Source organism: Cottoperca gobio, chromosome 4 (genome assembly GCF_900634415.1).
Source record: "Cottoperca gobio chromosome 4, fCotGob3.1, whole genome shotgun sequence".
In the NCBI taxonomy this organism is placed as follows: Eukaryota; Metazoa; Chordata; class Actinopteri; order Perciformes; family Bovichtidae; genus Cottoperca; species Cottoperca gobio.
In genome coordinates, this window is record NC_041358.1 from 12,006,233 (window position 1) to 12,023,123 (window position 16,891).

At 40.6% G+C, this 16,891-nt stretch overlaps 1 protein-coding gene across 3 annotated transcripts in view; it reads left to right on the plus strand.

The window, feature by feature from the left end:
• LOC115006609 (ephrin type-B receptor 1-like) overlaps nucleotides 1-16,891 on the plus strand; it is an 89,779-nt gene that overhangs the window by 13,713 nt on the left and 59,175 nt on the right. For all 3 annotated transcript variants that reach the window (XM_029428900.1, XM_029428901.1, XM_029428904.1), the window contains exons 2-5: nucleotides 14,342-14,406; nucleotides 15,103-15,393; nucleotides 16,347-16,565; nucleotides 16,680-16,860. In XM_029428900.1, coding sequence (XP_029284760.1) covers nucleotides 14,342-14,406; nucleotides 15,103-15,393; nucleotides 16,347-16,565; nucleotides 16,680-16,860 — 756 coding nt within the window. The remainder of the gene's footprint in view (nucleotides 1-14,341; nucleotides 14,407-15,102; nucleotides 15,394-16,346; nucleotides 16,566-16,679; nucleotides 16,861-16,891) is intronic.

The following is a 16,891-nucleotide window of genomic DNA, read 5'->3' on the forward strand; positions in this document are numbered from 1 at the left end:
GCATGACTTGAGACTGAGGATAATAATAGACTGTCTATATCCATTAGTAACATGTTGTAACCAACCCAGTGCTGCCTCATGCTCTGCAAAAGTTTCTACCTCTAGGGTCGTGCCGGCAGCTGCTCCACCCTCACTTTGTGGTCTACATTGAGTCTGGTAGCGTGCTGCTCCACACTGACATGACCAAGCTTCACACTGTGCAAGCATGTGTCTCGTAGGCATACTGCACTCTCCGAGTTAGCATGAGGTGTCTCAATGAGCGAGCGGATGCCATCCAGGCCAACTTTGACTGAACATCTGCCAACAGATTGACCCGCTGATAGATTGCGACTGTCTGGGAGATACAGCAGAGGCATGGCGGCATGTGGTGGTCAGCTGACTCTTTGTTCATTTCTGTCTTTCTCTGGCTGTCTCCGGGGAGACAAACGGAGACACATGCTGACATGTGATAAAGAGATCTGTGACTAATTGTCTGTCTTTTTAAGAATACAAATTAGATGATTAGACAACCTATTTTATGCCAAGCAAGGAAAAGCAAGGTTCACAATATAATGCTTAAAGCTGAAGTCTGCTCGTTTTAAATTCTCTTTATATCCCAGCTGTATGGTGGGGGATGGTGTACAATCTCAACTGGTACATCAGCATCAGTGGTGTGCTTGGATTTGGGGAAATATTGATTGGCTTGTCAGGTCACGCTTGTCCTAGTATTCAATGTCAGTAAAGCAAATTATATATTCATGTTCAAATTACCTTGACATTTCACTGCTGGATACTAAGCGTGTACAGTTGTGTTGTCGTTTCTTCTGAGAAACCAGTCTAGATTCCTTCCCTGAAGGAAGTTTGAAAACAAAAAAGAAAAGAAAGAAAATCAGCATTTACTATTAACTATACTACTATAAATAGGCAAAGTTGTCAGATGAGATTGTTCACCTTAATTCACAAACCATACTATGTTTTCAATGTAACCTGGCAACCCAGAAGACAATGGAAAAGGTAAAGAAGAAGACGGTGGTCAGGTCAGGATGTCAGACGATGGTTATGAAACTGACACAGGAACATTTATGACATTTGTAAGAAAGTTTTCAGCTGAAAAAAAGGCCTTCACTCTTTGTTATCTCTTGACATTGACGGGTCTTTGTCTGTACTCTTATTATTATCCAGTAAACAAAATGTCAAACGCCAAAATTGCCTTCTTGCTTTTGCTGGACATGTATGAGTAAAAAAAAAGTCAACTTATGAAAGACCTCAATGACAGCATAACAAGTGCAACATTAATTCTCTGCTTTCTTTGACAACATAAGTTGATGCTGACATCACATCAGAACAGGAGGTCGGCGGGCTCGCCAGCTCAGAACATTATGGCTGCAGTCTCACAAACGCAAGGCTAAGGCAGACGAGCACACAAGCAAACAGGAATCCTGGAGCCCAGGGAACAAACAAGCATTAACTTGGTTGATAAGCACACAAGGAAACTTTCTCAAAGACTTTACAGCTTGGCCTGAGCATAGATACCACTGTGACTGGAACGACAGTCCTTCACTGAGCGGGAGAAGAGCTCTGGGTTGATATGCCAGGGAGGTGATGAGCCGAGGGCAGGCAAGTGTGTTGGATGAGCAGGGAGCAAGGAGAGTGAGAGAGGTGATGAGCTGATTGATGGGCAAGCATGTAGGTTGAACAGGGACCCAGGATCCAGGAGAGAGAGGCCCAATTCCAATCTGGCCCCTACACCCTCTCCCTTCCCACTTTCACTCCGTTTGCATGTTCGCATGGAGGGTCAACAATTTAAATGATAAATAAAAAAGCTTTTTAATTGTGTGCTGGGCTGGAAATGTTGGCTTGTTGTCTTCAATACACTGGAAATGTGTATTTTATAGAACTTATTTTTCAGTCTCCACATTACCTTCTCAATGCACTTAAGAGGCTGTAATGCTGCTGTGGGTGTATTCTTTGTGAATAGGATGAGCTTGTCAACATTTGAGATGCAGTGTAGATGTACTTAGACACACAATACACACTGTGGCCCATTTCCTTTCAAATATGTTCTATTCAGATACTGAGTTTTTTTCCATCAGGCTTTTTCTGATCGCAAGTCTCATATTAAATAATTTTGACACCCACTTGAAGGACTCTCGTGGGTTTCTAAATTATTGTCAGTTTACATGTCATAATGCAAAAGAAAACATAACATGGAAGTATATTTACTTAAGATTGATTTGGGGAAACGTGTGGGGGATTAGGGCTTTGATGTTGGGGGCTTGGAGATTAAATGTTGGCGTTTGGAGCTGTAATGCTTCAATGTGTAGCTCTCAGTTCTGCCTCGTCTGATTTCGTGTCCCACTCATCTTTCATTTCTGACTGGCAGGTTTGAGACGCACACAGTGGAAACATTGGGAATCTCTTGATGCTCTTAAAGTCCTACTGGAATTCGTAGTTTTGTGACTTTGTGACTTTTGTGACAGTTGGAATTGTAGCCTCATCTACCGTGTACTCTAGATGTCATATCAAAAGTGATAGTTCCTGACTATCAAACAGGAACACAGGAAGGTAGGGATCTACCAACAGTCCAATCAAACTTTATTTGCATAGCCCATTTAAAAACAACTGAATTGACCAAAGTGCAGAACAGGCACGGAATGAAAATCAATACAACAAAAGTCAACAATAAAGCATAATAATAGCAAAACGCTTATTATAGGCAATTGATTTGTACATCATTAGCAAAACAATGCAAATAATGTTATGTTTCTTACAATTGGACCACAAGGGCAGCATATACAATAAGAACAGAATAGAGCCAAAAATAGAGCCTTGAGGGACCCCACAGGTAAATTATACAGACGACGAATATTCACCTAGGTGAAGAGAGAAACTCCTATATGCCATGTATGAATGGAACCATTTGAGAGCAGTATTACACATAAACCTAAAGACAGCACCAGATCCAGTGGATGACCCTTCTCATGTGTGGGGCCACTGCCCGACTGAGTGTCATTAAAATAGTCTATAAGATTCAAGTATTTGACCAGAGGTCTGGCTTCACAGCATACCTGTGTATTAAAATCGCCAACAATTAAGAAAAAACAAGAAAGGGAGTTTGTTGTCTTAAATATACAAGCCCACCACTCTTGCCAGTGGTCTGAGGGGAGTTGCGAAAAGCACAGCCAGGAGGAAGAAGTTTGGAAAAAGGGGTAAACTCACCAGCATGAAGCTAACTGTGAGAACTGTAGTTTGAAGTCCACACACTGGATTACATCTGAAATCAGTCCAAGATGTAAACCACATCATAAAACCACATGATCGTTAAAATGGAAAACTTAAAACAACTAGATAAAAGTAATCCTACGATCTCGGACGTGTGCTCTCCCTATTCTGTGCACCAGCAGAACACAAGCCCACAACACAAAACAACACAAAACAACACCAAACAACACAAACAGCGTTAACACATGCGAAGACTAAAATCCTTTATCCAGTTAAAAGATATAGGTAAAACGTCCAAGATGTAAAAGTGTATCATAAAGATATGGCCTAAAACGTGTCTGTTGTAATATGGGAAATTTAAAATTCCACATTTTTGGAGCTTGACCCATCAGTCTGAAGTGATGAGGTGGAGGAGGACGGAAGTGTGATATCTGCTGATACCATATTATATATGTTGTTTTTTAAATAATGTTTCCTTGCTGCGTTGACATGTGGATCAGTCAGGTTAAGAAACATGAATCTGTATCTGTAACTTTGTGGTAAGGGTAACCATAAATGGCAATACCTCAGGTTTTACAATAAAGGCCCCCCACTGCCTTCACATGGACATGTAATTATTGTTAAGCACATCAAATCTGGCCAATATTTCCAATCCGCTAACTGAGGCTAGTACCAGTATTGGTGCTTCTCTTACTTTAGCATTAATTCAATTCAGTTCAACAGCTGTTTCCTCTCTTTCCTGGCTCCTGGTCCAGATGTATGCTGAAGGTATTTATCTAAACTTGATCCCAGAAATCCAACCTACTAACAAAGTATATAACCATTGTCCTCCATCCCCACCACACATTCCTCGCTTGATTTTATATTTGATCCGTATACATTTAACAAAAGAGAACATATGGGGCTGCCATATGTTCCAAATGTGTGCCTACAAAAGATATCAGCTTCACTCGTGCCCAATCATGTAGCCCTCTGAATTACCCGTCCTAACAATGCACTCAACATTCAGGCTAACAAACAATCCGGCATGTGACGATGTCTCATCTGGTGTCTACACACTCTCCTTTAAAACACAGCATGTCAGTTAGATGCATGTTCCCCTTGTGTTATCCACAAAGGCACAAAGGATTCTGCCACATTGACAGACTGGATGCTTCACACAGCGCTTGTGTCTCTGAGCGAGCGTGTGCACGTGTGTGTGTGTGCACGTTTCTTTTTGTGGTAGTGGCAGTTTCAAAGTTTTCTTCCAGAGACAGAGAGAGAAAGACAGGCTTCATCAGGGCTCAGTTCTAAAAATAAGAACCCCATATGTTGTGCCGTTCCTATTTTCAAAAAGTTTTCCTATTGTTTTTACAGTGACTAGCACACCCTGTTGTCTAAAAACTTGCAATGTTGCAGTTGTATTTATAGTGACAAGCCTCTACTGTGACAAGCAATCCTATTCTGCAGAACCACTATACATCTTCTGTGTTTTAAGGCCACAAGCCTGCTCTGTTTCTTTAAAGACTATGTTTTTTTGTTTGACAGCTCTACCCTATTTTTCTTGTGTTGTATTGAAATATCTAACATATAATAAGTCTTAGTGACAAGTCATAAAACTATACTATTGTAAAGAAATCAAACATTATGGAGCTATGTGCTAAGGTTTCTGTAGGAAATATGATGTGTTTTCTAACAGTGACGAGTATGTAGTGAATCCTGACACCACAAATTGAATAGGTCAAAGCTGTTAACAGCAGATGCAAGAGGAGAATGAGACGAGAGGTGAAATCAGTGGGTGAAGGAGAGACATAAAGGACATGATAGAAAAAGAAACGAAGACAGGGACCACAAAGTCTGAGGCTGTGTGTGTGTGCGTGTGTGTGTGCGTGTGTGTGTGTGTGTGCGTGTGTGTGTGTGTGCGTGTGTGTGATGCTTGTTCAATAAGAAATTGTGACACAGATAAGTGCTCATGTGTGACAGCTTGGTTGTTCTTTTTAACACAGTGGCCCTGCGCCTCTCCCAGCTTCCATTCACAACAACAACGGCATGTCAGAAAAGAGAAAAACAACCTGATACCTCAAGGCATTGGTTACACTTGTGCACACATCAGATCCTACAGATCTATAGCTGTGAGAGCAGCCTGCTTTTTGGGCATGTTTGGCCCGAAAACGTCTACAATGAGTGTGATGGATTGATGAATCCTAGTCCATTTATCATTTGGCTATCACCTGTTGTCAGGTAGTCTTTTTCATGCTAGCTGCTGGTGCTTTGGGGTGGTGTGATTGAAGGGTCAAAAGTTGTACATGCTTTGAAAATGTATGAAGATAATATTGGAAATGTTTTTGCTGCAAGTGGCCAAAACAATTATTATATATATATTAGCTTCTAAATGCTCCACTATGTTCACCAACATTGTCTGCTGTATGGTGCTGGCCATGTAGAGTACATTTGGGCTTATTCAAGCTTCTTTTTACTGAAAACAGATGTCTGCTGCATCGGGACAAAGTTATGATTATTATGATTGAAATTATGTTGCTGGGCCAAAACAAATGAGCCGTCGGCCATACGGCAGCTTGGTCTGTGGCCCTACTCTTCAAACTGTGATGCTCTACGAGGCCGCAGTTATGGCGAGAGTAAATGTGTAAATCATGTGACATAAAGTAGTATAAAGAGCGGCAAAGTGTGATTTGGGAGGAGGTCCGGGTGGATGGATCGGTCAAAAAACACAGGACTTTGACCCAGGAGCCTAGTGGCCGTGTCTCATGTCTAACCAAAAGTCAACATTGACTTATTTGAAGTTATGTAAGGTTACATAACGTACTTAACTACTTAACTATGTAACAAAAACACCCACACTGTTTCTAATAAACATAACTAAGAAGTTTCCTGTGAACACAGTGGTTTATTAAGGAAAAACTGTGTATGCATGTAAGCAGAAACTGACTTATGCAAAACTGACGTTAGAGGACAAGCTGCCCTCTTTGAAGACTTGAGGGAAAACGTTTGAGTTCACATATTCACAATGATAAACAACCACATAGCACATTCATATATCACACATATACATTCATATGCATTTCACATACTGTATATTCTCAACATCACAAGAGTATTAACATGATGCACTGGTGCATGTTGCTGTAATGTAAGTGCAGACATCATCTGAGGAGTTTTAACTCTGAAGAGTTTAAGGTGAAAGTTAAATTAAGAGGCATGTGATACACTGATACAGGCTTACACGTGATCAATAGATGTTATCTATGAAGAGGTTTTTATCAGGCCAATCAAGCAATATGTGAACTGCAGTCAGCTTACTTATTTCAAATGTACCAAAAAAACAAGTTATGCTGAAAATCAAGAAGAAACAGAATATTTTTATTTTTATAATAGCTTTCTGAAGTTTGTTATTTAAGGTGAACAATGTGCATTACAATGTGCAGTTACGTCACAGTGTTATAGTAAAACAGGCAAAAATGGCTCTTTTCAGAAGGATCGGTGTGCAGTAGTGTCAGAACACTGGTGCGCCTCACGCCAGTGTCACCATTATGTATCGGGCTCTGGTATGAGCAAGTCTGGTTATTAATATTAAGTAATACAACTATTAATAGAGGTTGATAATTAGCTCAAAAATACATTAACATGGCTATCGGAAGGAATTCGAAATTATTTAAAATAAACTTAATTTACATTAAGGCACCTCAATGCGGGCACCAACTCTAACAGAGCAAAACTATAGCCAGTTAATGCTCATGAAATATACTAGACAATGAATTCGGAAAATCTGAGTAATAATTAAAATAATAACTATAAACAGAATTACCATATCAATAGCTAGTAAAAGTTGAAGGATTTCGGAATTATTTGATAGTCAAGGCTGGCAATACTCACTCTTGTACAACATTAAACAAACCAGCATGTATATTCCAAAAAACATTTATTTATAAGATAGTGAATGTCAAAACAGACAATATATAATACTAAACAATCAAAAGGGAATATGTACACAAATGTGAGTGCGCGGCAAAAATAATAATGTGTGCACCGTCCTGTTACGTCTCCATGTGCTCTGCGTACACGTGCACATACGTGTGTAGAACAAAGGGGACACAGAGATAAGGACTCAAAGCTCACTCTTTATGTGTGTGTCGCTATGTTAAAAGGGCAAATTCACAAATTGTTGTGAGATTGTAACGTGTATGATAAAGTTGCCGGGTTAAGAAGAGGGTTAGTGTGTGCACATTACTAACACATCAACCATTAGCTCAATACAACAGATTACACAATACATTTCAGTAAATAACACCAACACATGTACATACATTACAACAGTATACCAATTCTATGCTTACTGAGCCGTGGAAAGTTCATGTAGAGTAAACAATATACTATGCCCAGTGGAGGTTCAGTACATGAATGGAACGGCTACTTAGCTCTCAGTTCTTATCTTAGCTGGTGAATCCTTTGAGTTGGAAGGAAATTAGCTTGCTGTTTTCTTTTGTGGCAGCGTGTTGCCGATCAATTTGTTGTGTCTTTGTTGTTTACTGCTTGTTAAGCTGTGAGCAGGAAGGAGGAAACTGGTCGCTCCGTTTGTTATCTTGCAGGATACAGTTAGCTCTCTGCTAAGTACTTGTTGCTCCTATTGTGAATGCTAGCCGGCTGTGGAGAGCCGCTTCACGCAATAAAGATGTTTGGACACGCACTTGCATCCTCTGAAATTGAAGGAGAAAGTCCAGTGATCAGAGAGCCATCTGATGCTGCGGGCTGCAGTGTCCAGCAGGCGCCAACGCAATATGGACGGGAACTGGGTGGCACGGAGGAGGTCCATGGAGGAGGAGAGCCGCGAGGAATGGGAGCGAACACATGGCTGGGTTTTGGATTTATCAGCTAAGTTTTCACACCTACGTGACGTCTAAAAGGTTGCATCAGGTTGCAGGAAGTAAGGGAGGGTCTAGACTCAAAGGGTCATGGGAAATTGAGTCCAATCTCCATACTGTGAGGATCCCAACAGTAGTCTACCTTTTGAGCAGGGATGGCGGTGCTTGAATTACCTCTCTTGGTAAAAGTAGTTTAAATGTGCATAAATAACAGTGGAGCTGACAGTAGCTGAAACTGAAATGCTTAAAGAGGCGTAGCACCTAATTTAGCAGCTAGGATCCGCAGACCAAAAGCCTCCACAAAGAGCAATTCAGCAACCAGGACTATTTTATCCTCGGGATTGTGCTCTTAGCACCCACACACCTTTATTGAAAAAAGTGGAAAGGAAAATGGGAACAAAGCCAATAGACTGCCAAAAAGGAAGCAGTAAGATTTGTCAACACAGGTCATTCAAGTAAACAAAGACAAATATAGAGTTGGACATCTAACTGGAAAACATTTCAAACCAATTTATTATTTGAACAACCTAACTGCCCCCAAAAAGCTGCAGATTGTCCTTTACCGGAACAGGTACATGGGTAGACCAAGAGTCCCGTGTGTCTCATTTGTTTTGTGCAGCTCATATGCTTCCGGGCATCAGGTATACAAATGTACTTGAATTCCTTAATGCTGTAAATTCATCCACTGAGACATAAAGTGGCATTCTACCAAGTCAGTTTTGTTGTAATGGGGAGTACTTACTGTTGTGTGAAGTCTTGTGGGGTTCTGGTTGTTTTTGATTGAAGATGAATTCATAGCACAAAATATAAACCAGATTTGTGGAGATTGAAAGACAGGCAGGGAGGGTCTCACTCAAGATGCTATTGGCTGCATTAATGAAAGAGTAGGAGACGTATGTAGTTTAATTAGACTTACTATCCATACAGTACTATACAGTACTGTAGGTGTATTTCCCTTCTTTTGAAGTGGAGATGCTTCTGCTCACATCTAGTAATTTAGTCATTTGAGGGTAATGTACCATTTAGTATATCTTCAAATTGCACCTAAAACAGTATCGGAATGTGTTGGTTTCCTTCTGGTTTTGGGGCATTTTCTATTTTATCCATTTACTCATACTCTCTCTTTAATTTATGACATAAAGGTGCCATGCTATCGTAGCAGGATTATAATTTTGTTCACAACAACCTCTACTCCTCGTGTAAATCTACTGTTATTGCATAGTTATGTCTATTTTTTGCTGATCCAATGTGTTTTTGAACTGCTGAGCAGACTCTATTAAGACAACAGGGTCAGCCCATTAGCCAGTACTTCAGAATGATGTTGTGTGGGAACATTATCAGGTGAGACTTTGCAGGCTGTGTACAAGCTGAAGTGTTGCTTGAAGCTTGTCATCGGTTTTAAGACACTTGAGTATAACATTGGAACTCCTGTGGGCCTAATAAAGGGACACAACGTTTTTGAGGAGTAAAACTTGATAAGACTATTATATACTTGCTTTGATTCTTTCCTTCAATCCACATCATCTTTTTGTTTAGCTGTCCATCCTAGTGTTTAATTATAATTGCATCATTTCCTATGCAGAGGGAAATGTTCACCAAGGTTATATGTGTGAAAGAGTGTGCACTGCCTCGTAATTGTCTTCATAATTGATTTTGGGGTTTGTAATAAAAGAAAAAGCTGCTCTGTGGGACTCCTTCAGAGAGAGAGTGTGTGTGTGTGTGTGTGTGTGCACATATCTGTATAGCCTACGTATATTTAATTTGTGCAAATGCACATCTGCGCGTGTGCTCATGACTGAGTCGTGATGCTGTGCCATTTCACTCCAACACTGGCAGCATGACGTCTTTCGCTCCAGGAGGGCTTTTAGCCTGTGTTTGGCTGCTGTGTATGTTCATGTCTGCGGGTTATTTTGGTGTTAACCACGAGCATAATGCTCCCAGGCATACTTTCCTTTCTTTCTCTCAGAGCCACATACAGTATAAACAGTACACACACACACAGAAACATTCAGAGGCATATAAATCGGCACTAATTTGCAGTCTTTGAATCACCTTGTTAGAACACAGTAGGCTAATTAGCATAAGATGAACTGACCCCACTTGCCATTTGACCATCACTTACACCTGCACACACAGAGAAAAAGAGGAAGCAGCGAAACAGTGAGATTACTTCTAATTCAGAGTCTGTCATGGAAATACTTTTATTTCTCTCTCTTGGGCCACAACAAGGGTTTAACAGCCTCTTTGACTGCGACAATATCGCACAGATTTACCTGCTGTTTCCTCTGCCATAAAATGGCTTTGGTTTTGTTCAGTGGTGTAGCGGTTGAGTAGGTGCAACACTGCGGGGGAGGTGGGCACACTGCTATCACAGCCTCCAATATGTCAAAAGTAATTAGGCTGATCGGAGAGTAGACCCTATTATGCACAGAGAAGTGTGTGCCGTACGCTGTTAATTAGACTGATGAGTAGATGCACTCTAATAAGCCCAGCGTAGACTTCTTCTCTATTAAACTGAGAATTCACAAGGCATGTTTGCTGATATGGCTTGGTTATGCTTTACTGTGGTTTTTAATTGTATAAAGATATGAAGAGAAATAAAGAATTGGTCAATTAATCGGCAATCGGAATAAATGTGTCTGCAAATATTTTTGATAATAATACAATAGACTTTTTTTTGTATCCAACAACGGCAAACATTTTCTGATTCAAGCCTCTCGAATGTGAGGATTTGATTCCTTATTTTATCCAATATCACAGCAATTGAAATAACTTTGGGTTTTTCTCTGTTGGTCAACGAAAACAAACATGGTGCTTTTTGGGTAATTATTTATTATATATATATATATATATATATATATATATATATATATATATATATATATATATATATTATATATTATATATTATTATGTGTACACCCACATTACTCTCACTGGTTGTAATGTAATAACATAAAATGATGAAGGTCTCTCAAGAGTTCCTGGGCATGATGAATCCATTTTCAACAAATGTATTACCAGCAACGTTTGTGTATTGTATCCTAGAATTGCCCAAGAATATGCCTTTAAAACCCTGTATTTGAAGTAGAAATATGGTATGATAGACATTGCGCAAAGCCCTGAATCAACTCCCTTCTTCCAAGACTTTGCTGCAAGGTATAGCTTGTAAGACTACATGAGCTATTCCAACATCTCTTCTGTCAACATTGTGGATTTTCTGTATATTACCATTTTTCTTTTTAGCCTCATTTCTTTACCCAAACTTCAAAGACATCTGAAAAGGCAAAATACGCAAGGCAGAAATAAACTGGGTGTATATTCTGCTGGATCTTTGTTGACAACATGCCACTAAATGCATTGAAGCTACAAATTAGATAGTGAAAATTGTCAATGTTTGAATAAGCTTTAGTCCAAATTTTTTATAGTCGACTACATTTTGGCGTGACAAGCATTTCATTTTCTCAAACGACCTTCATTCCCAAGGGAGAGCTGAAAAACTGGGTTCTGCTGTAATTAGGCTCACTCGCTGACAACAACAAAAAGAAGCACCCAAGGTAGAGGATGAGATAAAAGACAGGGAGGTAGAGTGAAGGAGAGGATGAAGGTGGGGAGGATGTGAGGAGGAGGAGGGGAGGAGATAATGAGAGGCAGGGTGACAGAATGAAAGAGTGCAAGAGGAGGAGAGCGTGTCAAGAATCAAGGGGGGTTGTTTGCCTGCAGCTGCCTCGTGGTGTGATGTTGTCAAATGTTCTCACCATGTTTTTTACAAAGGACTCGGTGTTGGGTCTGTGTTGTCATAATGCCAACTAACTTATGTTGGCTTGAGTGTCTCAGTCTGTCCGCTCGCTGGTAATTTTGTATTCAACAGTAAGCTCGCCCACAAGTAACGTATAGGTATCTGTGTGGTTCAAAAACACTATTTTGGGGGCAAAACATAATTATTTTAACCATTTTTAGTTGCAGGGGAAGTAACGTTTCAAGCTTATTTCTATAATCTTGCTCCACTGTCTGCACTACTACTTCTACTATAAAACTGTCCACTTACTGTACGACAACATTAACATGCATGTTAGCGTAAATAATCTGTTTCCTCTAATTCTCTAATTTTCCAATTTCTCAGCCTGCTTGGCTTTACGCAGACAGCAAGTTGCATAACATAGTTCTTAGGGCTATATAATATATAACCATTAACACAGTAGAATGTATAATATAAAGTGTTTTACTCTTTAAATGTTGACATATGTGCGTTTTCAGTCAAGTAGCTTTGTTGTCCTTACATATATTGTTGTTTCCATCTGAGAGAGCTTGATCAGCTTTGATGTACAGTACTGAGTCAGTGTGTCGCCCGGCTGTGATTTAATCATTGAGTCAGGTTAGTATCTGAGGTTACTGTAGCAGATAGAGCTGATAGTGTAGATGCAGGTGGGGACACAAAGTCATTACAGGCTCCCAGATCAGCTAAGTGCTATCTACACACATTCACACAATAGAGTTGTCTATTTAATTGCTATAGCTTCCACTGACGGATTTCACCTGCATACAATTATTATTTAATGCCTCTAATTTATAAATGACCTCAAGTCTGTCACTTCATGTGAACTCTTTTCATATGCAGATGACTGGTTTTCCATAATGACAAAAGCATAGTTGAAAGTACGTTGAGAGCAGAACTTCTTCATTTAAGCAGGTGGATGACGGATAACAAGCTGTCACTCAATTTAGGAACAACTGAATCCATAGTGTTTGTGTCATAGGTAAAATAGAAAAAGTCCCTTGGTTTTAATAGTGTTGTCGGCTGAGTCACTGAGTCACTGAGTTTGTCACTGAGTCACTGAGTTTGCAGCTAAGGAGTCAGGAAGTTACCTCGGCTGTGTGCTCACGGAGGTCAATCAAAGAACACACTTCTTAGACAGAATTCTTTTTTTCTGGACAGGAAAGCAATGGTGACCCTGGCAGAAGCTCTTGACCAGCTGCTCATGGTACCATGGGCTAATGTTGTACCTTAAAAACAGAAAATAAGGTGGTTAGGGTTATTCTCACCTTGTCCCGTCTCATTGTGAGAGCCTTGTCTCGTTGAAAGTACAGATGAGTTTCTCAGATTGAGTGTATGGTATATAGGATATGCATGGTGTCCCTCAATGCCTAAAACATTGATTTCACACAGGTTGGGGGTATTCACAGCCACCAGGGGCAGTTCCACTGGTTTGGTTCCTCCCAGGTTTACAATCATAAACACCTGGCCCTTAAGAATGGTCTCAGAGGATATCAACATTAGGATATTATGTCTGATAATAGATAGTATTTTTTTCTTTTCTTTTTCTGGTTGTGTATTGATGTACATGGAATACAGTGAATAACTTGCTAATTATTGTTTTGTATTATTGTTTTTGATTAATGTTTTTGTTGGCTCCTTCTTGCCATGTCAGATCAGCTGTCTTGACCCCCCTCCTCCCACCCCAAAAGAGACCACAATAAGCCTTTCAGTCTTTATTGTGTTATCCTGACTTTCCATTGTATGTAAGCACCTCCTGCCGGCTGACCTGGGTTTAAAAATAAAATAATTTTGTCTATTAATATCAATAAATCGATCAATGTTTAACTAGGGTTCAACTGCCGGAGATTTAAACGGCACTACAACTGCTCACCCTCGCCCTCTACTCAATGTAGAAATTGCTGCTGGTAATTGCTTTCTGTAACTGCTCTTGCTGTTCCTAACGGCCTGTCTGTTGTTAAAGCTGTTGCAGAGCTTGTTGTTAACTGCTTTCTGTTGATAACTTCTATACATGTTGCAAACTGCTATTTACAGGCCAGCAGCCATCACTGCAACCTTTATTTATAAAGTATTAGATAACCTCATTACTTTACACCAGGATTTCAACATACTATTTCTTTATATACTGTGATGGTCGTTTTTGCAGAAGATAACACTGAGTGATGAAATCGATGCGGACCAAGCAGGAAATGCTGACATTGTTTATAATTGCATTATCTTTGTTGTCATTGTGTTATATCATTGTTACTTTTGTTCATACTTAGCATAACCAGAGGCTTGTTTATTTGTTTAGGTTTATTTGTGGCTACTAATCTCTTTTATGATAGGGTGGGGTGAAGCAGACGGAAAACAGTGTAAAGTGGGATTTTATTAAGATGAATGACACGCATGACACTATGCAGTACTAAAGTTGACGTCTGAGCCGACTGTTAATTAAACTCGTGCCTGTCCTCTTCCTGCATCTCCCTCTCTTCACCTCTTTCCTGTCTTTCTCCCTTTTTGTCTGACAGAGACAGTGATGGATACAAGGACAGCGACAGCTGAGCTCGGCTGGATCTCGTTCCCTGCCAATGGAGTAAGAACAATGTCCTAAGGTGTACTGTGTGTGTGTGTGTGTGTGTGTGTGTGTGTGTGTGTGTGTGTGTGTGTGTGTGTTTGTGTGTACCCTTGGGGAAAACAGTTTGACTACACTTTACGGTGCTCCATTAAGGAGTCTGTCACAACCTAAATTACAGTTGCAAGGTGACACCAATTAACCGCTATTGATGCAGAATTGAATGGATTCCAAATGATCAGCGAGGTGTATCTCACAAGAGTCCGCCATAGATCAATTCATAGAGTAGAATAAAATCAGATACAGTACAATTAAATAAATAAAATATAAGTTGAAGAAATTGGGTGGAAGATAACTCCTTGGATTTAACAAATGCTTGCTTGGCTGCTAGTGGGTTACAATGGTCTGCGCGGCGTGTGTGTGTTTGAGGTGAGCGGCTCTAATTGTGATGAATGGTTGTCCCTCTTCAGAAAAGAACATGGTAGAGGAGAGAGAAAAAAGTGAATGAGGGAGGGGAGTGGGAAGATAGGAAAAGAGAGAGACAAAATGGGAGGGAGGGAAAGGGAAAGTTTAATTTGTGTCAGGTCTTGGTAAACCCATTAATCATTTTGGCCTCTCCTCTCCCCTCTCCCCTCTTCCCCGTTTCCCCTCTCCCCCTACACCCTCCCCTCTCATCCATACCCCCTGCCCTTCCTCACACACACACATATTCCCCAGTGGGAGGAGGTGAGTGGCTATGATGAGAACCTCAACACCATCAGGACGTACCAGGTGTGCAACGTGTTTGAGCCCAGCCAGAACAACTGGCTCCTCACGACTTACATTGACCGGCGGGCTGCACAACGTATCTACGTTGAGATCCGCTTCACCGTACGTGACTGCGCCTCCATCCCCAGCGTCCTGGGCTCCTGCAAAGAGACGTTCAACCTGTACTACCTGGAGACCGAGAGGACCGTGTCAGAGGGCATCAAAGGGGTGGAGTACTGGGCCAATGCCCCCTTTCTTAAGGTAATGAGTCCAGAAAAAAAGCGTATGAAGAGCTGCTGGCTCTGGAAATATTTGCCACACTACAAATGAGCATTTTAATGAAAAATGTGGATAATAAACTCGGTGTTGCTCAACACACACATACCAATACTGTTGGAATATATCGGTTCATCTTCAATTCAGATTTCCTTTGTGTAATTTTTTACGCTAAATGGCAGCGTTAAGTGCTGTAGTGCACATGGGTCTCATACATTGATTTTGGAGAAAACATTCCAGAGGCTTGAAATCCGCTAACTGTGTGAATTCAGTTGGAAAACTCATTATATCTGAGAAATGCTTTGTAACAAAGCTGATAGCAGGGTTTTCTTTCTTTTTCCCCATTAAAAGTTGTCATTTTGGAGATATATTGTTTTCACAGGACAGGGACAATATGTAATCCAAAAGAAAACATTTCACTGATTCAAAATTGATCAAGAATCCAGAAGCGTATCACCACAAAGTTTGGTCTCCAAAGTTCAAACTTCCTCCAGCTAATTTAAGGCTTGCTGATTGGATGTGTTTTTCACACTGCTCTTTGGGATTCATACTTGACTTCTCTCCTAAAATGTCATGCACACAGTTGTAAGTGTACGTGTAAGTTTGCAGTTTTTTAATTAACCAAATTTCAGTGTAGATTCACACTGCTTGTGTTTTGTGAATCATAGTGTTTGCAACCATCCAAGTGTTGGAAATCTCCTAGCTGCCACCTCTGGTGCCATCGTCGAGGTTCATTAAGGAAATAGAAAATTATGACTAAATAATAACTTAATAAAATACAAGATACATAATTGATCAATAGTTATACGGCAGATAGCGAACATTACTTAGTGAATCTAAAGTAAGAACCAAAGAGGAGGGACAGAAGAACCTTCTTTGATTCCTCTTGCTGTCTTTTGACTTTCCAATCCTTCCCTCTGTCTGCACGTCACTGTAAGGTGGACACCATCGCAGCAGATGAGAGTTTCTCCCAGGTTGATTTTGGGGGACGGCTTATGAAGGTGAACACAGAAGTTCGGAGTTTTGGGCCGTTGTCCAAAGGCAAAGGCTTCCACTTGGCCTTCCAGGATCTGGGAGCTTGCATGTCCCTCCTGGCTGTCAGAGTATTCTACAAGAAATGTCCCAGCGTGGTGCAGAACTTTGCTTTTTTCCCAGAGGTATGAAACCAGAAACTAAAAACTGTGGGCTCTTATCATCAGACTTTGATGTAGCTGTTGTCAAACATGTATACCAACAGTACACATTTTTTATCATTCTGATTTTCTTTGCAGACACTGACTGGAGCCGAGTCCACCTCATTAGTCATCGCAAGAGGAAGTTGTATCCCCAACGCTGAGGAAGTAGACGTGCCCATTAAGCTCTACTGTAACGGAGACGGAGAGTGGATGGTACCCATCGGCAGCTGCAGCTGCAAGGCGGGCTATGAACCAGACAATGGCAATGTTTGTCGAGGTAAATCTGCGTATTAATAAGGCTGTGCTAG